This window comes from Gadus macrocephalus, chromosome 22, assembly GCF_031168955.1.
Source record: "Gadus macrocephalus chromosome 22, ASM3116895v1".
In the NCBI taxonomy this organism is placed as follows: domain Eukaryota; kingdom Metazoa; phylum Chordata; class Actinopteri; order Gadiformes; family Gadidae; genus Gadus; species Gadus macrocephalus.
The window spans coordinates 6,107,575-6,131,049 of record NC_082403.1 but is presented as its reverse complement, the minus strand read 5'-3'; the positions used below and the strand labels follow the sequence as shown (position 1 = coordinate 6,131,049).

At 47.3% G+C, this 23,475-nt stretch overlaps 1 protein-coding gene across 1 annotated transcript in view; it reads left to right on the top strand.

Moving 5' to 3' along the window:
- The window catches only part of LOC132451539 (CUB and sushi domain-containing protein 3-like), a 243,589-nt gene that overhangs the window by 182,669 nt on the left and 37,445 nt on the right, over positions 1-23,475 (top strand). The window contains exons 25-43 of the mRNA XM_060044079.1: positions 80-206; positions 1,939-2,141; positions 2,969-3,160; positions 3,772-3,910; positions 4,741-4,928; positions 6,582-6,700; positions 7,687-7,762; positions 8,421-8,537; positions 11,518-11,631; positions 12,057-12,152; positions 12,780-12,983; positions 14,509-14,633; positions 15,671-15,767; positions 18,035-18,139; positions 18,762-18,880; positions 19,645-19,714; positions 20,931-21,047; positions 21,972-22,181; positions 22,553-22,741. Coding sequence (XP_059900062.1) covers positions 80-206; positions 1,939-2,141; positions 2,969-3,160; positions 3,772-3,910; positions 4,741-4,928; positions 6,582-6,700; positions 7,687-7,762; positions 8,421-8,537; positions 11,518-11,631; positions 12,057-12,152; positions 12,780-12,983; positions 14,509-14,633; positions 15,671-15,767; positions 18,035-18,139; positions 18,762-18,880; positions 19,645-19,714; positions 20,931-21,047; positions 21,972-22,181; positions 22,553-22,741 — 2,607 coding nt within the window. The remainder of the gene's footprint in view (positions 1-79; positions 207-1,938; positions 2,142-2,968; positions 3,161-3,771; positions 3,911-4,740; positions 4,929-6,581; positions 6,701-7,686; positions 7,763-8,420; positions 8,538-11,517; positions 11,632-12,056; positions 12,153-12,779; positions 12,984-14,508; positions 14,634-15,670; positions 15,768-18,034; positions 18,140-18,761; positions 18,881-19,644; positions 19,715-20,930; positions 21,048-21,971; positions 22,182-22,552; positions 22,742-23,475) is intronic.

The following is a 23,475-nucleotide window of genomic DNA, read 5'->3' as shown; positions in this document are numbered from 1 at the left end:
GTGTGTGTGTGTGTGTGTGTGTGTGTGTGTGTGTGTGTGTGTGTGTGTGTGTGTGTGTGTGTGTGTGTGTGTCTGACAGCTGAATGCGGTGGTGGGTTTAAAGGGGAATCATCGGGGCGGATCATCTCCCCTGGATACCCGTTTCCCTACGACAACAACCTGCGCTGCACCTGGACCATCGAGGTGGACTCTGGGAACATCGTCAGGTACGCCCCCCGGCTCACTTCCTCTTCCTGTGACCCAGGGGTTCCCCAACAGGGGTCCATGCCCCTCCCTAAGGGGTACCTGGGCAGCTTGCAGGGGTTCTTGTCGAGATTAAGGCCCAATCCCATTTCTACCCCTTACCCCTTCCCCTGACCCCTCCCCCTTGTTTTGAAGGGGTAAGGGGAAGGGGTAAGCCCTAACCCCTTCCCCTTCCCCTTCCCTTTCCCTTTCCCCTTCCCCTTCCCCTTCCCCTTCCCCTTCCCTTTCCCCTTCCCCTTCCCCTTCCCCTTCCCCTTCCCCTTCCCCTTCCCCTTCCCTTTCCCCTTCCCCTTCCCCTTCCCCTTCCCCTTCCCTTTCCCCTTCCCCTTCCCCTTACCCCTTCCCCCTTCAAAACAAGGAGGAGGGGTAAGGGGAAGGGGTAAGGGGTAGAAATGGGATTGGGCCTTAGATTTGCTAACTCATTCACGTCTGACGTAATCCTTTATTTGTCAAACAAAATAATTACTAAGTCAAATTTGAATATTTATAGTTGGATATAATAATGTATTATTTATGTTCGTGTTTTCAATATGGATTTTTATTGTCGATTAAGTTTTAACCAGGAAGTAGAAGTTTTCCTCTACTTCCTCCATTTCAAACACCTCTGCGATATAAATGACGATGCTAAGTGATAATACCAGGCTATAATAGGAAAACATTAGCGGCCTGGTGTTAAGGGGGGTACTTGAGCCGCAATAATGGGGCTGTGGGGCTTCATAATACAAAAAAAAAGGTTTGGTAACACTACTGTAATCCATCAAATAGGTGTCCGGCCTTTACCATGTCCTTTTCTTTTAATAGCATGGGATTAATAAACAGAAATGGATAAAATTCCTTCTTGAAAATCCCCCCCCAACAAAGCCAGATACGGCCGATAGGATAATAATGAAGCAAATCTTGGCTAATGCCATTGTTCCAACCCTGCTCTACATTATTAAATTTGGGCATTAGCTAAAAGCTTTAAAAACGTGCATTAAAAAAAAAGGTCCTTCTCTCATCTCACTAATGGTGTTATGTAGATTCTGATTTATAATGGAACACTTCAGTTTCTAATGGCATTGCTTCGCACTACATGCCAAATTATTCCTTAACAACTGCTCGTGAACTTTAGTGAGGTAGCGATCTCAAACTAATGTTTGTGCGTTCGTAGCTTTCGTCTTGTGTAGATGTCAGCTCGGGGGCTCCCCTAACCTTCTTTGGTTTTTAGGGTCAGGCAAATGATGGCACCCGCCAACGTCTGACAGGGTTGTGTTTGTATGAGCTTCCCCTCACATTGCTTTAACCCAATCAGCGTCTGTCCCTGATATCAATGTCCCAGTGAAGCTGTTAGTAGTTTCCTTGAGGCTATGAATCATTAGTCAACCTTCAGGGACCATTACCCTTCAAAATGTTTTTTAAAATTAAAACGTACCGTCAAATGTTCATAGATTTTAAGGCAGCTCCTATTCTACCACGAGCCCAAATGCCAAAAGTTTCTAAAGCAACTTTGTTTGCTTGTTGCCCCTCTCTAGGTCTGATACTAAAGGTTGAACATAACTTTTTAATTTGTGAAATTTTCTGTTGTTTCAACAGCACCAATTCATCTCACGAGTCACAGCAATGACCTCCTCCAACTCGCTACCAACACCGTTAACGTATCTCGTGGTTGTGTTTGTCCTTCGTCGGCCTGCTGTGCGTTGGCGTGGCCTCCTGCAGCCTCCAGTTCCTGGCCTTCGACACCGAGGCCAGCCACGACATGCTGAAGGTGTGGGACGGGCCGGCAGAGAACGAGATGTCCCTGTCAGAGATCAGCGGCTCCCTGCTTCCCGAGGGCATCCACTCCACCCTCAACACCGTCACTGTGCAGTTCGAGACCGACTTCTACATCAGCAAGTCCGGATTCGCCATCGAGTTCTCCAGTGAGTGAAGCGAACAAAATACTAAACCGGAATTAATCAATAGGCTGAAGGTTTGATTCAGGCTTTTAGTTCATGTTGCTCATCAATCCTCAAAAAAAAACAAATGGGGTGTTTTGGATGTTCGTCCGAAAAGTGCACAAAGCTTTCCGCAAAAAAACAATGTCGGTTTTTCATCTGAAAAGTGTTCAAACCTTCCAGAAAAAAAAAAGTCAGTTGTTTGGACCGAAAAGTGTGGCAAACCTTCACGAAAAACTAATGTCGGTTGTTTGTCTGAAAAGTCTGCAAACCTTTCCGAAAAGTTTGCAAACTTTTCGGATCATCCCAAATCGCTACTTTCTGTGGTCGAACTCAACTGCACTTGGTTTTGCAAAGTCTGGCATCAGATTTTGTTTTCGATCCATCCAGGGGATGAATAACAACGCTCCTGGCATAGGAATCTCTCCAATATTTATCACACCCTTGTATATTTCTACGCAAATATATTTTAGGGAAACAATAATTCATATGTTGCAGGGGTTTGCTGCGGTGAGCTAGGAACATCAACTGGCATAGTATATTTCAGGGATCTAATCTCCTAACGGGGCTTCTGAGGGATGAGATATATAGATAAAAAACATATATTTAAGACACAAAACATATTGTTTTGCCTTAAAATGATGCATTGTTTGGATTGAATCTGGCAGCTAGGCTTCAGTTTATAGTTGAGGGGGATATTGGGATGGGTTGTTGGGATAGGGTGTTTGGATGTGGTTTGGGATGGATTGCTGGTACGGGGTATTACGATTGGGATCCTGTGCTGACACCCTTTCGCCGTGGTGCTCCCCCAGGCTCAGTGGCCACGGCGTGCCGCGACCCGGGCGTGCCCATGAACGGCAGCCGCAGTGGGGACGGCCGGGAGCCGGGGGACTCGGTGTCGTTCCAGTGCGACCCGGGCTACGAGCTCCAGGGGGACGACAAGATCACCTGCATCCAGGTGGACAACCGCTACTACTGGCAGCCCAGTCCCCCCGTCTGCATCGGTAGGTGGAAGACAAGCGCGCCCGCAGCTCAGCGCGAACCCAGCCACCCCCTCTGTACACGTAGCATCGTCCGATGATCCATAGTGTGTTTGTTTTGTCTGGAGGTGCCCTGTGCGCGCTATACATACATCGTAGCTATCGCTTGGCACTGCAGCAGAATTCAATGCGGTCGCAGCCTGTAGCTGATGATCCAGTGCTATTCCTGTAGAGCGGGGGGAATATATAATGCCGTACACTTGGTTTACATTGTCTTATCAGTCTTAGGAACTCGCACACATTCACACTGTGCTTTGCTGCAATGTGTATGCATGCGTTTCGGCTGCGAAAAGGACAAATGCCCTCCGAAGTTTAACATTGACTGAGGTGAAAATTAAAGTTGATGTGCACTTTTCCGAGCAATAAGTTGAACTTTGGGACAGTTAAGAAATGTACAAATAAAATGCTAATACATATAGTTGATAATTACCTACAATCTTGCTCTGCATAGTTTACTAAACAATTGCACACAATATCTACACATTTGAACAGAGAAGAACAGTTTGTTTCATTTGTTTTCATCCTGTCTTAACCCCTCCGTTCTCTTCGCGTCCCCGCCCTCCCTGAACACACAGCTCCATGCGGAGGGAACCTCACCGGGTCTAGTGGCTTCATACTGTCCCCCAACTTCCCCAACCCCTACCCGCACTCCAAGGACTGTGATTGGCTGATAACCGTCAACCAAGACTACGTGTTGTCGCTGGCTTTCATCAGGTAGCAAACCACTGTTCTGTCTCAACAAACACCCCCTTACCCCTGCATATCTGATTCAAATGTATTTTGAAGGTTATAAATCATGCCAAATGATTCGTGGCCATAATCAAACAGCTTAGTATGGTCGTAATTCACACAGTCTGTGTCCAAACCGGATGTAACCGGCAGAAGCGGTTAAAGAGCTGCGAGAGGAATATTATGCACTAAAAAACCTACGAGTCCGGGGGGCTGTGAAGATCTTCACGCCCAGAAAGCGATGATGGCCTCGCGCTTCCCTAATGTGTGTGAGATAGAGTAGAGAAGAGCCATTCCCTTCCCCGTTCAGGGGGGGGGGGGGGGGTCTTACTTTGATCCTCTCCAGTGGCCAGTGTGTTCGGTATGAAAAGTACGCCCCTTCAAATCCGAGACGGCGGTTGAAAGCGACGGAAGCGTAATGCACCTCTGATCAGGGCCGGCAGCTTCCAGCTGGAAGACCCGCTGGAAATTGCACGGATGGAAGTGGCCGTCATTACATCGAGGCCTGCTCGCTAAAGGAACTATTTCGGACCGTGGTATTATTCTGCTAAAAGTTATATTCTGCTAAATCTATTTTTCGTCTCCACTTCAAGCACTTACTGCCCCGGTGGGCTTGCAGTAGCATTAAGCTCTCCATGCTCAATGACGCACTTTTTTTGATATGGAGAAAGTAGACCGTGCAGAGTGGTGAACGCAGTCTTTTAGCTGTGTCTTCCTCCCCTACTTATTTCACTCCACCTGCCTGCTGTTCCAACATTTGTAACATTCCTCTCCTTCTCCTTCCTCTTCTTCCTCCTCTTCGTCTGCTCCTCCAGCTTCAGCATCGAGCCTAACTATGACTTCCTGTACATCTATGACGGGCCGGATAGCAACAGTCCTCTAATTGGTAGTTTCCAAGACAGCAAGCTGCCGGAGCGCATCGAGAGCAGTTCCAACACCATGCACTTAGCGTTCCGCAGCGACGGCTCTGTCTCCTACACCGGCTTCCACCTCGAATACAAAGGTGAGGGCGCGCCGGGTGGCATTGGCAAAACCGCCATTTTACACTTAAACGCAGATCGTTTTTTTGCATCTTGTTCGTTTTTATTCATTTCTTTATTTCTGGGCTCAGATTTGTATTCGTAAGAAGTAGGGCCAGGTCTTTTGGTTGTGTCTTTTTCTTATTATCCTCAGCCAGCCAAGTCTCTGGCTTCGAACCCAAAGCATTATGGGGGTTGTTGATGTGAGGTGTCACACCCCTAGAGGCGCTAATGTGTCTGAGATGCACCGTTGTCCCTCTGGATTTAAGCATCTGCTAAACGACTCAGTTGCGACTCTAAAGAGGGCTGTGTATGCTCAATTACCGAGAGGGATGTTTGCTTTGTTGCCATGTTACTTGACTTTAAGTCTCACCAGTTGATTGATTGACAAGGCAGCCAGCTGCGATGTCAAAACTCACTCGCACCAATCATCTTCAACCATAACATTTGAACCAGCCAGTTACAAGGCAGCTTGACTTTACCCGTTCAAATCAGTGTCAACATAGCAGCTGGTTCAAATCACGTTAAAGTGAGAGCCCCGAGAAAATGAAATATATCCAAATTGTTAGTAAGTAATTTTCCTTAACAGGCAATCATACAACAATGACACAAACAGATACCGTGCCCATGCAGCCATTATGAATCGACAGTGTGCTTATCGCCCAGCTTGAAAGATCCTTGAGGTATAAATGAGCATTTATGTGCTTGTCACTCTGGCCAAATAATTTACAAATATCCTTTACACGTATTTCCCTCTTCAGCGTAAAGGACACAATTGAGAGTCATTTCTTTATAGTTTTTTGCAGAAACAGTGTGACTGAAATGATGCTATTACAAAACAAAAGGTTTAAGCATTGAAATGATAAACCTGCTCCATCATCAGTAGTGGCGTGTGTGCCATACAATAGGCATATTTGAGATAATGTATTCCTTGGTATGGTAAGCCCTCCTTTTACACTTTATTCAACTAATGGCTACTCTTTGGAAGTCGGACACGACCCTCTTTGTTCATTGTATATATCCTACGCATTAGCCGCCTCGATGAAGTGTAAATTCGACCGGGGGGGAAAGTAAGCCGATTCTCTGGTTGTAAATGTGCGTTATTAAATACACCGCTTGACATCAGCAGTTTACCGCTCTCGCAGAGTACCACCCCCCCCCCCCTCCCCACCCCCATCGCAAAAAAAAAAAAAAAAAAAAAGGTCTGCATTTGAAATTGTGTGACAAAAAAAGTCGTTTGGCATCGGGCCAAAGTCTTACTTTTCACAGTTCACAGACCATATAAAGCTCTTGGGTTAGGGGGCTGTCAGGGTGGGGGGGGGGGGGGTGGGGGGCGGGGGGTTACCCTGGGCGGGTGCCATCTCTTCCTGCTAAGGACAGCTAAGTCAAGTAGACTATTAGAAAGGCCGAGTTAATGTCTGCTGCCTCATTGATTATGGTTCAGAAGAGATATTTATTATTAAAATCGCCCTCGTTTTATTATGCATGACTTCCTGTTTAACCTTCTCCTCCGATGATCTCTCTCTCGCTCTCTCTCTCTCTCGCTCGCTCTCTCGCTCTCTCTCTCTCTCTCTCTCTGTCTGTCTCTGTCTCTGTCTCTGTCTCGCTCTCTCTCTCTCTCCCCCCCCCCCCTCCAGCCAAGTTGAGGGAGTCTTGCTTTGACCCTGGTGTGGTGCTGAACGGCACCAGACTTGGTTCAGATTATAAACTGGGCTCCACGGTGACCTTCTACTGTGAAGCTGGCTACATCTTACAGGTACAAAAGAAGACTACAATACAAATTCACATTAACTCTTGTTTCTATTTTCGGGAACCTAAAAGCATTTGTATACACTTGAATTATTCTTGTGCTTTTTGGGGTATATCGTCATTGCTGAATGCACTTACTGTAGGTCGTTTTACTCTGTATGTGTAGTAAATTTACTCTCAGTCGGCTTCAATCACACATCCTAGGTCTTCTTAAAGAGATTTAACTGAATTATTTCACATTTAGGGACATCCTTTCACTAGTTTAGTTAAGACTTATGTTCACTAGTGTAGTCACCGACGCGTGCCCTGGTACATTGATCTTTTCACTAGTTTAGTTAAGACTTATGTTAACCAGTGTAGTCACCGACCCGTAACCTGGTACATAGAAGGAGTGGACCCATTTTGGTGAAATGTGTGACACCCGTGTTTGTCCTCTCTGAAAAGGGTCTGTAAAGCAACACACACAGTTTCAAAATAAACAGCTATATGAGGACCGTCCATGGATGACGGCTGTCCCCGTACATATTATTAGATATTATTTTGTCACCTTCCACTGTGAAACTATATCTATGCATGCATAAAAAGTTTGTCGTTTGCATCCTTTTGCATCATACTTGCATCATAAAGAGGTAGAATTCAATCATTTCGATAACTTTCGCAATGCTCAATACAGCGACACACCCTATTGTAAACTCTTCAGCACTATGAGGACCCAGTAAGGCCTTGTAAAAACGAAATTAATCTCAGCTGGACTTGTTCAGACCAGCAGGACATGGCAATGCACTTAACATTGAGTAAAATGTATTCTGAAACATGGAAATGAGGTTAAAGGAAATCGCTGAATTGTCTTTTTCAGAGTAATTTTGAAAAGCAGTGGTGGACATTTTCTGGCTTTGTATTTTTCCCTGATTGCGGGCCATAATGGTACATGAGAGAGGAGGTTGTGATGATCGATGTTCGTATTAAACACAGTGTTTTCCCTCTTTCTGTTAGGGTTATTCCACCCTCACCTGCAGCATGGGAGACGACGGGAGACCGGGGTGGAACAGGGCCTTACCCAGTTGTCAAGGTAAACGCGCACACACACACGCACACGCACACAGACACACACACAAATACACACACACATACACATACACACACAAACAGTTACTTACACCCACACACAAATACAAACACAAAAATACATACACCCAAAGACACACACACACACACGCATAGGAACAGCCACACAAATACACACGTCATACACACACAAAAGCACAGACAACGCATGAAAAAACCTAGAGGAATGAGGTGAGGCCTAACCTTTTCATCGCGGTAACAATACAGGTACATAAACAACGGGAGACAGCCCGTCAGTGAGGAGAACCTATGATTAGCTCCTCCACTGTGGAAGTAATCTCACACTACACCTATAGTACACACACGCACACACACACACACACACACACACACACACACACACACACACACACACACACACACACACACACACACACACACACACACAAGTAGACAGAGACATTACAGTGTTGTTGCATTACAGTGTGTGGCATGATAAATCATAGAATCTCAGTACTCCCAGTGTGTATAGATTTTTGTGCGTGTGTGTGTGTGTGTGTGTGTGTGTGTGTGTGTGTGTGTGTGTGTGTGTGTGTGTGTGTGTGTGTGTGTGTGTGTGTGTGTGTGTGTGTGTGTGTGTGTGTGTGTGTGTGTGTGTCCAGCGCCCTGCGGCAGTCGCTCTACAGGATCAGAGGGAACTGTTCTCTCGCCCAACTTTCCCCGGAACTACACAGCCGGACACGCCTGCGTCTACTCCATCTCCGTCCCCCGGGAGTTCGGTATGGCCACACACACACACACACACACACACACACACACACACACACACACACACACACACACACACACACACACACTCACGTGCGCGCGCGTACACACACAAATACATAAATACACACACACACACACACATGCACACACACATGCACAAGCAACACATGCATGCAGAGCACACTCACATACACACACACATAGACATCACTCCTTCGCCTCCTCACACACACACACACAAACACACACACACTATAGCAGCCTCCGGTGGTCTTAACCCGGGGCATACGTTAGGCGGCGGAGCCTCTTTTGACGGACCTCTGCACAAAGGAGACCACCTTCTCTGAAGATGTGTGGCAGCGTTTACTCTGATTTATTGCGGCATCCAGCAGTTGTCTGTAATTCCGGCAGCGCCGGGCGAAAAAACCCTTCATCGATCAAAGCACCCCCCCCCACCCCCCCGTAAGACTTTCTATCATTCTGTTATTGTGTAATCAATAAAGTGGCTCTGTATTAATTCCATTAGTCTACAATACAGAACTCCCTCCTAGAGAGAGACTTTTTTTCATTAGATATAGCTACGTGTAGCCGTGTGCCAAACTGCCATTCGGGTAGAAATGATGAATAATGAAATTAAATATTTCATTGCTAATTTTCTATTCCCAAGGACTCCTCTGCTTCCTTGGGGCCCCCAACACGCAGGAGTCCACCGGAAAAGCCTGAAATGAAAGGCTGCAGGGGACCTATCAGATGATGTATTAACTATTTCCAATTCCTGATCAGTTATTGGATCCCGGTGGCTCTTTTCTAATCGCCATGACGACCCGGAATGAGCCTGTGATCATCATGATCGCCGCTGGTAATATAGAACGGGGGGTTGGCGGCATGAATATTGTAGAAGGAGAAGTTCCGACAATGTGTCACTTTGACAAAATGGGATTCTCTCATCGCCTTTGAGGTAGTGAATACTGATTATCGGAATATATTTGGGTTAGCGACACCACGGAGAGTAATTCACCTCTGTCAGGCCGACAATGAATGAGGACTCATTATGCCTGCTCAAAGGAAACCAATACTAATATAAAGTTTAGCAATATAAAACGACGAAGCTATTAGTATTTTGCCTAAATTAGTGGTTGATGAGACAAATTGGTGCGCACATTTAAAGAACTCCACAATGGCGTTTTTTGCATTCGGTCAGGTTTTAGCAAACTTACTTTTCCCATGAAATGTCAAGGAGCGTGATTGGATGATGAATAAACCATCAGGGTTCCCTTTCTAGCCAATCAGCCGTCGCTTCAAATCTGTCAGGCAATCAAATGTGGCCGTCTGTTTTAATCTGTGTCAGAGATTTTTAACATGTCAGAGGGGAGTTAGAGCCTGGTGAGGCTTACAGGTTCACGACCATAATGAAAAGCAGTAAGCACGCACACGCACGTACACACACACACACACACACACACACACACACACACACACACACACACACACACACACGCACACGCTGGGAACAAGGAGACTGCAGTGCCCCAGCGCTGCGACTTTCCAACGATGTAATCCATAGTCGTACACAATGTCACGTATGGAATCATTTATGAACCTTTCTAGTACAGAGGGAGGGAGAGGAAGAGAGAGAGAGGAAGAGGGCCAATATACTGCCACCTCGCTTTGATCTCATGGCTTTGTGTTCTTATCCTGGTCTCTCATACGTGTTTCGGTTTTTCATGCACCTTTTAAGTCCACATTGTGTGCGTGTGTGTGTGTGTGTGCTCTTGCATTATATCAATGTGCGTGTGTGTGTCTGTCAGGGAAATCGACTGCAATGTTTTAACGGTGTGTCAGCTAATGCCTGGCAAGCGAACTCTGCATAGTGTGTGTGTGTGTTTGTGTGTGTGTGTATGTGTGCGCATGCACCTATGTGCCTCTCTGTGAGTACGCATGTGAGAGTATGTGTGTATTAGTGCATGCTTGCATGTCCATCCGTATCTGTGCGTGTATGCGTGTGCATGTGTGTCGGTGTCCGTGACGGCATGCGTGTGTGTGTGTGTGTGTCCCTCGTGTTGACTTTACCAGCAGAATAGACTGCACAGAGTCAAATCACTTGCCTTCAGATTCCTTAAAGTTTATACATGAGGAATGCTTTTAACAATTTCTGCTGACACGCAGAATAGCATCCGTCTGCGTCTCTGCCCCCCGGTAGAAACTGCTCCTCACTTATCACACACACACACACAAATGCTCAGACACACACACACATGCGCACACTAACACGCTCAGTGTGCAAGCAATCCCTCCTGCTTAGGGCCCTCTTTAGAAAGACACTTAATCCCAGCAGAGCTGACCTGTCTGAACAGTATTTTATTCATCCTAAAGTGCACACTCCTCTCTCACGGCCCGCCGAGAAACACACACTTTTCATGATGTTCCCCTCCATTGATTGAGCCTCTCTTTTTTCAAAATTGCATCGGAAGGGACGTAAAATTCCTAAGAGCAATATTTACAGAAAACGTGTGGATCAATCCTCAGGACCACAAGGTTTATTAGAGCTACACGGGTGAAGTCAACCGTGCTCATAAGAATTCAGGTTTAAATATTACATAGTGCGGCGTTGTCGGCCATCAAGCAACCGGGCTTTGTGCGTTGAAGCGTTAGCGTTGCTTGTAAAACAGGCTAATATTTCTTAGGTCCTACCAGTCTAAGGAGCTTCCCGTTAGCATGATCCGGCGTTCCCTTTTCTTCTCCCCCACTTTCCCTAAAGTTTCATCGTTTTATAATTTCGTGCCAATGTTTGACTTCAAAAGAGTTTCACACAGAAGGTACAATTTCCAATTAAAACGAAGAGACCCACAGTTTAAATCGAGCTCTGTCATTTTAACGATAGCTATGAACATTGGAAGTGAATAATTATTAATGGTGTTAATGGCACATGCGGCGGTAGAGTACCGCTCCTTTACTTCCTTTGTCTCGCTCTCTCCTCGCTCTCTCCAGTTCTCTTTGGCCAGTTTGTGATGTTCCAGACGTCCCTGAACGACGTGGTGGATATCTACGACGGGACGTCCCAGCAGAACTCCCTGCTGTCCTCTCTGTCTGGCTCCCACTCTGGTTAGATGGATGAATGTGTGCAAGGACTGATGGATGGATGGTGATGAGAGGTGGATGGAGAGCGATGGATGCGTTGATGGCTGGATAGGCGAATGATTGGATCGATTTAAGGATAGATTAACGAATGAACGATTGAATGGATGGATGATAGATAGTATAAGGAATGGATGGATTAATACATGGTTGGTTGAATGAATGAATGAATGAATGGATGGATGGATGGATTGATGGATAGATTAATGGTTGGATGGATGGATGATACATAGATTAATTAATGCACAGATGAACGGATGAATGAATGGATAGATGAACAGTTGGATGGATAGATGCATGACAGAGGCATGAATATTCCATCAGATGTAAGGGTACAGTTCTTGACCGATGGCACTGTTTCGCTTGTGTTTCCTCCTCTCTCGTCCTCCCAGGTGAGTCTCTTCCCCTGAGCACTGGGAACCAGATCACCATCAAGTTCACCACGGTGGGCCCGGACACCGCCAAAGGGTTCCACTTCGTGTACCAAGGTCAGGACAACTGGTACCGACTGGTACCTTTTGTACTATTGTAATATATTATATTGTTTATTTACATGTTTGCATTTATGCCATTGCTCTTTTCCTACTTTGTACTGCAACTGATGTACAATAATTTCCCCTGGGATAAATCAAGTGATATCTTCTCTTATATTAAAACACCAAAAAAAACTTCTAAACACGCATATAAAATCCGGGCAGGCACCAGTGCACACATATCACTATTGACAGCTGGAGGACCCTGGCTTGTCGGTACACTCGTCCACAAGCCAGCTGTGCTCTATTTAAAATAATCTAGAAAGTGAAGCTACTAAACCGCTCCCAAATGAGGCGCCTCCAACTTTGGTTGCGTTCAACCTCACTTCCCAGTCCCAGGAGCAGACAATTGTGACGAGAGCAATTATAAAAAGTGACATATTTTTTATTTTGTAGACATTGTATGAAAAATAAAATCTGTACATTTCTTGTGCATAGGGTAAGTCATTTTATAAGGTGGATTATTACAAGTCACCATTCTACAATTTACTAGCAGAAAAGTGGACCCCCTCCTCTGAACACCCCGACCCCTCTCTCATCCACATCCTCTCCTTCCTCCACCCTCCACCCACCTCCCCGCAGCCGTGCCGCGGACCAGCTCCACCCAGTGCAGCTCGGTGCCCGAGCCCCGCTTCGGCCGGCGCCTGGGCAACGACTTTGCGGTGGGCTCGGCGGTCCAGTTCGAGTGCAACCCCGGCTACGTGCTGCACGGCTCCAGCGCCATCCGCTGCGAGAGCGTGCCCGAGAACCTGGCCCAGTGGAACGACACGCTGCCCACCTGCGTCGGTGAGTCACACTCACACACGCACCGGGGAGAGGCTCAGGGTGTGTGGGGGCTAAGTTAGACTTTAGTTTTATTCATCAAAGGTTTTTGGAGGAGCGGTTGGACACTTGGTGTCTTAAAGATATTCAGGGATGCAGCCTAGAGGTGAGTCCATTAATAATGGACAGAAGGATGGGGCTTGTGACTGGACCTCTTGGTGTCGAAATGGTGGCGGGGATTACATCAAAAGGACGGGAGGACGGGCGCGTATGAGATGCGTGTAGCCGACAGACGCGGCAGGAAAACGGGACAGAACTCAGACAACGAGATAGGGGGGTCACCTCTTTGGACAGAGCACACAACAGCAGTGTGAACGTAGTTGTGGTTGTCCACAAAGAAAGATAAAACAATCAACGGCCCGGTCAGAGGTTGACGAGGCAGGGACTGCAGGACAGCCGGTACACACAAGCTGATTGAAGTGTTAATCAACACCCGGGTTTGTTCTGGTATTAAAAATTAAGCCAGACAAATAGACGGCTCTCGCTTCTTTGAGGCTTGACGATCGAGCTTACTTCATAAACGCTTCGAGTGAAGTCAGTGCACGGCGAGTTTTGATCACTTCGCTCTATCTACGACCTCTCAATATTCCCTACATTGGTGCTGATGCTGTCATTGATCCGGGGGGATGGATTTACAGCAGGCGGTGACCTCCTTTTACACGGGGCGGCAGCATCGAGAGCTGATGAACACCGATCATTAAACCCACTAACGGAGCCATTAATAGGAGAGCAATGTCGGCCGTATCAGAGTACGATGTGGTGTTCGTCGTACCCGGGTTGAACACTATGCCAGTGGGGAAAGGTCGGGCGGTCTTCAGGGGGAAGAGTGTTAGTCATACCCAGGTTGAACACTATACTAGTGGGGAAAGGTCTGGCGGTCTTCAGGGGGAAGAGTGTTAGTCATACCCAGGTTGAACACTATCCTATTGGGGAAAGGTCTGGCGGTCTTCAGGGGGAAGAGTGTTAGTCATACCCAGGTTGAACACTATCCCAGTGGGGAAAGGTCTGGCGGTCTTCAGAGGGAAGAGTGTTAGTCATACCCAGGTTGAACACTATCCTAGTGGGGAAAGGTCTGGCGGTCTTCAGAGGGAAGAGTGTTAGTCATACCCAGGTTGAACACTATACTAGTGGGGAAAGGTCTGGCGGTCTTCAGAGGGAAGAGAGTTTGTCGTACCCAGGTTGAACACTATCCCAGTGGGGAAAGGTCTGGCGGTCTTCAGGGGGAAGAGTGTTAGTCATACCCAGGTTGAACACTATCCTAGTGGGGAAAGGTCTGGCGGTCTTCAGAGGGAAGAGAGTTTGTCATACCCGGCTTGAAAACTTTGCTAGTGGGGGAAGGCCTGCCTCTAGAGGACCCTTGTCTCCGTACGCTCTTGATGGTGGTGAGTGACTTGTGATGTAACTATGTGACACACATTCTCTCACTCTCTCTCGCTCTCTCCCTCCCTCCCCACTCCCTCTCTCCGTCTCTATGCCCCACTCTCTCTAGTCCCGTGTGGAGGTGTGTTGGCGCTGCGTCGGGGGACTATCCTGTCCCCGGGCTACCCAGAGCCCTACGACAACAACCAGAACTGTGTGTGGAAGGTGTCTGTGCCCGAAGGGGCTGGCATACAGGTAACCCCCAGCTACACCTCCCCCCCCTGGCTGGTGGAGTAGTCATGGATGCACAGATGAATGGATGGATGGCTGGGTAACGGTAGTAGGCCTATTAGTAAGCGGCAGGGTAGTGTAGCATTAGGATTACGACGCCCAGGTGAAAGGTTCTGGGTTCGTGAGTAGAAGGCTCTAAACCCCAACCTGCTCCGTAATGAGCAGTAAAGTCGACTTGGGTAAATGATTCTGCTAAAACACAGATTGTTAAATAATATTAAGTGTTGAGTAGTATTTCCTCTAGCGTAGCCTTCGGTAAGTTTTTAATTAAGAAATAAAAGCAGATGCACAAAAGGAACATTGCAATCTATTTACAAGGGATCTATGTCCAGATCTATCCATTGATTTTTATCAATGGCCTTATAACTTTTTCACATTTCTTCTGAGATGAGAAATAATAAGTAGCTTTCGAATTGGCTGCACAAAGCGCAGTGCTTGGTCCCAGTATTGTGTTCAGTTGGCTCTTCAGTCGAGATAATATCCCATTCATCCTGCTCAGTGATAACTTGCTTGGTTATGTTCATTAGCTCCAGGCTATAGTATGTGTGATCTACCCAACAAAACCTGTGTTTGTCTGTTTATAATTGTCTTGAACTCATCCAAACTTCAGTCCCATGCCAGACTCTAAAACAAGCTTTGGGCAGTTGTTTTGATGTATTCTTTTTCTTCTTTACTTTAGTGAAAAGCTGTGGACATAATTAACCACGATCATATCATAGCATAGAATAAAATGAGCATAACATCGCTTGAGCATAGTTTAGCATAGCATTAGATAATCATAACATGGCCATAACATTGGCAAATCACAACAAACGTGAAAGTAACAATACTGGGAATTACATAATGTGCCTTCACAAGTCTGGAAAACTCGGAGCATAATATTAAGATGGCGTAGCCTAGCATACCTTCACTTGCATATGAGCTTAACATAACAGGAAGGATATGTCCAGCATGACGTGGAATAAGTCCAACCGTTGTGTAAAGGTCCTGTACCCTCTCAGATCCAGGTGGTGAGCTTCGCTACGGAGCACAACTGGGACTCGCTGGACTTCTACGACGGTGCCGACAACCACGCGCCGCGGCTAGGAAGCTACTCCGGTAACCCAGAAAAACATACTGATAGATGGATCAATAAATCAATAAATAAGTGGGGATTACACCGGTTACAAAATGGAACTTGTGAAATTGCAGTTGCAATTACTCGCACGTTTTATAATTCATGAATTACGTCTCGTCTGGGATTTCACTCAATTTCAGGCAGGACGATATCAGCACCGAAATTGTTTATATTAATAATACATGGAATCATATTTCAATATTCTGGCCACCAGTCACATTGATCTCAATAATCATCGCTCAACATCGTCTGTGCTACTTTCCCATCGTCGCTGCTTATGTTTCTGATGGGAGTTTTACCGCTGTGGGTCATGATGCCCCCTACTGAGCTGTTAACCTGTTGATGGGAGAGAACAATTAGCGGTGGAACAGTTTAACGGGGCTTTCTCAGCAGGCGAGCAGCCACACACACCCACTGACATCTGCCTGCAAAGCATGGCCACACACACACGCCCATGAACGCACACACAAAAACACACACACACGGATACTCATACACACACATAAACATGTACAGACCACACACCCACCAATGAGCGTACAAACACACACACACACACACACACACACACACACACACACACTCACACTCACACTCACACTCACACGCACGCACACGGATACTCATACACACGCATAAACATATACAGACCACACACACACACACCAATGAGCGTACAAACACACACACACACACACACACACACACACACACACACACACACACACACACACACACACACAGACACCTATGGTCACACTCACTGATAAAAAAAACCCACACACAGACACAGATACAGACACACACAGATACACATACAGACAAACCCGTGCACACAGACATAGAAACAGATTCAGTGCCAGACACGCAGCAGGGACGCTGTGTGGAGACTCCTGTGAACGGACTCTTCCAGGCGGTTGTACCTGTATAAAATATCCAAAAGAACTCCCACGCATATTCCTATGTTCACCTGACTTAATCGTGAAGCCCACAGTGTTCAAATGGCACACACAAAACGTCATCATTAAGTCCAAAAATTACGCACGCTTTTATAGAAATATCTTCGGTAATCTTCATATGGTGTCCTTTAGATGTTAAAAACGCACACACATAAGAAAAAGTCATTAAATTCCAAACAACGTGTGGAGAATAAACAAAGCCCATTCATATGGAGCCAATGGAACCACAATGCAAAAAACTGAATAATGAGAGTGAGGAAATGAATAACAACGCGTCAGGTCCTGACATCGCCCCGGGAACACAGCCCGGCCCGTTACATAAGCCCAACCGACGGCAGTCACACAACAAAAGTACGAATTCACACGGCACATGGCAACCACCTCCGTGGAGGAGATCACCAGCGCATCGCTCACTGCCAGGGAGGTTTATGGGAAAACAGCGGGGGGCTCTCGCTGATAAAGGGCTTGTGGAAGTGGGGGGTCTGATGTTTCATCACACGGGGTAACGGCCAGCGAGGGCCCTGCTGTCACTCATGGACGACGATGGCGATGGCGGAGGTGCTGTTGGTGGTGTTAAAAGCTGCTGATACACTCTGCACTTTGTGACTCATGCGCTGAACGCCCGGTGTGCCAGGATGTATTGACGGCAGAGTGCACTTTTATTACGTTGACGAAGAAGGAGAAGCGACAGAAAACTGATTTGTGATAACTTTGAAACAAATGTAACGATAACCATGCTTTCTTTTTTTTCTTGCATACTTTTATATACCTTTCTTACAATATTTTGGAATAACTTTCTCCCATTTCTTCTCTCCCTCCTTTCTCTTCTTTCTTTTCTCCACTCCCTTTCCGTCTCTTGTTCCTTCTTGCTTTCGTTCTCCCTTTCCTTCCTTCCTCTCTTTCTTTCGTTCTCCCTTTCTGTATCTCCTTCCTTTCTATCATTCTTCCTGACTTGTCTTTCGTCCTCCCTTTCTGTTGATCGTTCTTTCTTCCTCTCTGTCTATCGTTCTTTCTTCCTCTTCCTCTCTTTCCTCTCCCTCTCCTTCTTTTGCCTTTCCTCTGGCCTCCCATCTCTCCCCCCTCCTCTCTCCTCTCCTCCCCTCTCTCCCCCCTCCTCTCTCCTCTCCTCCCCTCTCTCCCCCGTCCTCCCTCCTTTCCTCCCCTCTCTCCCTCCTCCTCCCTCCTCTCCTCCCCCCTCTCCCCCCTCCTCCCTCCACTCCTCCCCTCTCCCCCCCCTCCTCTCTCCTCTCCTCCCCTCTCTCCCCCCTCCTCCCTCCTCTCCGGCCCAGGCACCACCATCCCTCCTCTGCTCAACAGCACGTCCAACAACCTCTACCTGAGCTTCAGCTCTGACATCAGCGTGTCTGCCGCCGGCTTCCACCTGGAGTACACCGGTACCTGCCCCCCCCCCCACCTCCGCAGCCCCCCTGTCCCGTGTTGTTCAGAGACACAAACGCAAAGAATTGAATGCAATTAAACTTTATTGACAGAGCGGGTTTCGGTTGATAACAGCGCTACAAAAGTGTGTAACGAGGGAACCGACCGCAGCAGGAAATTAGTTTGAAATCACGGGGAACAATCGGAATCACAGAGATAATTTTTTTTGCAGAAGCAATTAAAGTCGCTTAAAAAGAGAGGAAACGCAGCAGGAACAATTAATTTTGTTTAAAGGCACAATAAACAATGAGCCCAGAGGTATACCTGAGAGGTACAAACAAACAAAGACAATCACGCACCGAATGATTTAGACGGAAAGCTCAACTAAAGAGTGTGTTTTAAGACGCTGTTAAAAATGTATTAACGGCCCCATGAAACACACCTCTTTACTTTAGCCTCTGCTGGTTCAGAATAGACGAGACCACGTCCTGTCTGCTGCTCCTCGGCATGGCTCTCTCTCCCGACCCCGTGGACGGTTTGCAGGGAGCGTTGCATGTGTGTGTGTGCCCTGACCCTGTGTGTGTGTGTGTGTGTGTGTGTGTCGTGGTGTGTGTTGTTGACCCTCTGACCTCCCCCCAGCCATCGGCCTGGAGACCTGCCCTGAGCCCCTGACCCCCAACTATGGGGTCCGCCACGGGGAACGCCACATGGTTGGGGACGTGGTGCAGTTCTCCTGCGAACACGGATACTCCCTTCAGGTGAGACACTGCACCGTGAAGGCATAAACTAGACCATCCTCAACAAGACTAGACTAGATTAGGCTTGGCTAACCTAGGCTGTACTGGGCAAGGCTGGATTGGACTAGTCTGTATTAGACTTGTCATTAGACTAGTCTGTATAAGACTTGTCTGTATTAGACCAGGCAAAGCTGGAGCAGACTGGAGTACGTGAGGCTGGAAGATACTGGTATAGACTGGATTTAAATCAACCAGACTAGACTTCAGTAGACTAGACTGGACTAGACTATGCTGAACAAGACTAAACTACACAAGACTAGGCTAGTCTGTACTAGACTGGAGGCTGGAGCAGACTGAAGTAGACTGGACTTCAGTAGACCAGACAAGACTAGACTAACAAACTAAGATTAGACTAGGATAGACTGAAATCCATTCGACTGAACATAACGAATAAACTAGTCTAAGCTAATGTAAAAGTGTACAATGAAACATGACCTTTATGCTTTGGTAGAACTATTGTACCACCTGTCCCATTAGCTCCTGTTCTGCACTTGACTCCTAGGAATATAAATCCTATTCCATTGGCCTTGTGCTGTGATTCATATGGGCACTCCAACCGGCTCTCTCACATGCATTCATAATGTGTACAGCATAATGGTCTCTTTGGTCATTTATATCTAAAGGAGTGTGTTGGATGGAAAGGATGTAGATGGATGTAGGATGTAGATGGTGATGTAGATGGTCACGAGTCTAAAGGTGTGTGTGGGTGTGTTTTTGTCTGTTAGGGCCACGCCCACATCACCTGCATGCCAGGACCTGTGAGGAGATGGAACTACCCAGTACCGCTGTGCATTGGTAGGTAGACACACACACGCACGCACGCACGCACACACACACACACACACACACGCACACACGAGCACACACACGCGCGTACACAGTACACACACATACGCGCGTACACAGTACACACACACACAGGCACACGGACACATGTACACATACGCACGGACACACACAAACGTGCACACACATTCACTCATATGCACACACACACACCATACACACACACACACGCACGCACACACATACTGAGAAACACAGACACATAAGCATACACACATACTGAGAAACACAGACACATAAGCATACACACATACAAAGAGATGCCACACACACACACACACACACGCACACACACTCGCATGTCACACTTAAATACACATTCATACACATAAATACACGTATTATACATAATAAAAAAGTATTGAGTTATGATGGGGACATGAGATGCATGCATGCAGGTAGAACTCTGCACTCCAAAATCACCTTTAATTAAACAGCACATGAGGCACATCGCCATTCAAACCGCCTTTTCCCTCAGACACATTTCACCCTGGTTCTCTCAGGGTTGGCGCGGGGCTCTTTAGCGTTGTAAATGAGCCATCATATCCCAGGAATAAATAGAAAGCAGCAGTGAAAAGCCTGGGCCCCGGGGCGTCGCCGTCCGCTGCCCGGTGTGCTCGATAATGCCGCGGTGGCCGAGTGGAGTCCGACCGGCCGGTGTTTACAAGGAGGACCGCAGAATTGGTTTTCCCAATGTTCCCGTTCCACATTGGCCACAAGTGGATAAAAGCCATTATTCGCCGCATTTCCCCCGGTTTTGTCCTTGTTTCCTTGTTCCTTCGAAAGAGGAGGGGAAAGCAAGAGATTAGAGTGTAGTAGGTAGGTTGTGACTCGCATCCAGGCCAGCTTGGACTCCGGGCGTCTGCAACCCCCTTAGTTTAGACCGAGTTTGTACCCAGAGTGATTCAGACAGAAGCTGAGGCTGATCGCTATGATGTCAGTCAATTATAGATAGTATACCTCTTGCTGATCTGCTTTGCTAATTATTCCACTTCCTTTCTTCCACTCTCTCTACCTCTCTCTCTCTTTCTCCCCCTCTCTGTTTATGTTTGTGTTTGTGTTTCTGTGTGTGTGTGTGTGTGTGTGTGTGTGTGTGTGTGTGTGTGTGTGTGTGTGTGTCTGTGTCTGTGTGTGTGTGTGTGTGTGTGTGTGTTCATGCACACAGCCCAATGCGGTGGCTCCATGACGGACGTCAGCGGAGTGATCCTGAGTCCCGGTTACCCTGGCAACTACCCCAGTGGCTTAGACTGCTCCTGGACGGTCAACCTACCGGTGGGCTTCGGTAAGGGGGCACGCAAGGTTCCTAGTCCTGACGGACAGACGTCCATCTGTGTGCCCATCGTGCTCCTCGTCGTCTTTCTGTCAGGAACTGATTTTATCTGACACAGACATGACGTTTTCGTTGGACGAACCAGATGCATTGTTTTAAGTGTATCAGCATACATGCTAGTTTTCGACACCAGTCCAATGTGCGAGAGACGGGGTGGGTCTTTAAGTGACGTTGGTTCAGAGGCGAAATAGTGGGCTGGACTTTTACTGACATGGGTTAAGAGGTAGGAGAGTTGGTGGGACTTCAGGTGACATGGCTTAAGAGGGGATACACAGGGGGCGGGAATTACATTTGAATGGGTTAAGAAGTGAGAGGGGGCGGCACTTTCAGTGACATGGGTTAAGAGATTAGGTTAGAGAGGGACGGACAGCTAAAAGTGAGGCATTCGCTCAAAGACTTGTCAAACTCCTTGGTGAAACTCTGTATTCATCCTCCTTGTATTCGTGGTTTTTGTTCGTCTTTTCGTGTTATTTCTCTTCTCACTCTGGGGACTGTTGACTGACGGACACAGCTCAGAAAGTGCGCCCGCGGTAGACCATGATATTGCTACGATCTACAAATCAGGATCCTCTCTCAGCCGAGTGTAAATGTCATTATTCTCCCTTTCAATCCCTCCTAGTTCCTCTGTTTGTTCACGTAATCACTCAATTGAGTCTCTAGCTCAGCCGGTTATTTGTGGGTCTTTTTTCCGTAAACTTTTAGTGATTGAAATACGGTGGCTGAGTAGAGCCAATCATAAGTGGCGCATGTGAATCATATCGATGTTAGTTATAATTTACCTCCGGAGGATCCCCGCTAGTGAACCAATTCATAGATTGGTTGGTTTACTTGTTGTTGGAATTTATCCTCCTCTATTTTGGTGCTGTCTTCCTCCAGGGATCCATCTGCAGTTCCTCAACTTCTCCACAGAAGCGATCCACGACTACCTCGAGATCCGCAGTGGCAACATGGAGACCGGCTCTGTGATTGACAGGTTCAGCGGACCAATCATCCCCAAGTCTCTGTTTAGCACCACCCACCAAACCAGCTTCTTCTTCCACAGCGATTACTCGCAAAACAAGCCGGGTTTCCACATCACATACCAGGGTAATTATTCTCGGTGCTATTTTTAACGCCCAACACGCTGTCAATTTGCCCACTTGAGCATTGTAGTTCCTTGTTTAGGTGCTTATGTTATTATGTTCTTCATCCTCAATTAACCCTTGAGGATGAAGTATCTCATCTTTCCATCGATGTGTCTGTATGTGTTTCTATGTATCTGTCTCTCTGTCTTTCAATCTATTCATCAAATGGTTTTGATGTTGCCCCTTCATGCTATTACTTCCTTATTTTCCAAATTGTTGCATAGAACGTGTATTCATATGTCCGGGGTGACAGATTGTAGAGAAACAAACAACTGACATTTTAAATGCAATGAATTTTCCCAAATTTCCCCAAATTCCCCGTTGCGTTCCCAGCCTACCAGCTGCAGAGCTGCCCCGACCCGCGGCCCTTCCGGAACGGGATCGTGATCGGGACGGACTTCAGTGTGGGCATGACGGTGTCGTTCGAGTGCCTGCCGGGGTACTCCCTGATCGGGGAGGCCTCGCTCACCTGCCTGCACGGGATCAGCCGCACCTGGAACCACGCGCTGCCCCGCTGCGAAGGTCTGCGACCGGCTACCTACTGGAGAACGATGAACACTACTTGTGTCACGTCACGATCTAGGAGTCAGGTGCGGCAGTAGCTCAGGAGGTAGATCGGGCTGGCTGGTAACCGCAAGGTTACCAGCCAGCCCGATCTACCTCCTGAGCTAGTGCCCAGGTTTCCCTGAGCAAGGCACCTAACCCTAACTGCTCCCGAAGAGCTGGCTGTTGCATTGCATGCTGACACCGGCGTGCTTTTGTGAATGGGTGAATGTTACGCAATGTTGTAAAGCGCTTTGGATGAAAGCGCTCTACAGGGCTTTATAAATGCAGTCCATTTACCATTCATTTAGGGTGCTGAACGGGCAGCGCAAAGGTTCTGGGGTCCCACCCCAATGTCTGCAGTCGACCTGTAGGCAGCCTGCAACAGCGCAGACGCCTAGCCCTTCAAAACGTGTAACGAAGTCAATGGTCTTATTAACTAGACCTACTTAGAAAGGGCAGCGTTCTAAATATCTAGCAACGCGCAGTGCGATATTTGGATCATTGCGGCACGCATAACGGTAAATTCGGGCTATTACTTTTATAAAGTGTTTTTTCATGAAGCCAATTAGCAGGCGTCCTTGAGCAAGAGGCTTCACCCCCGCTCGTTCATCACCTGCGTCTTAACTCATTCACCTCGCTGGGAGGCCATCTCGAATCACTGTAGGTCGCTTTGGGGAAAAGGTGTGAGAGGAATCATTATGACTGAATAA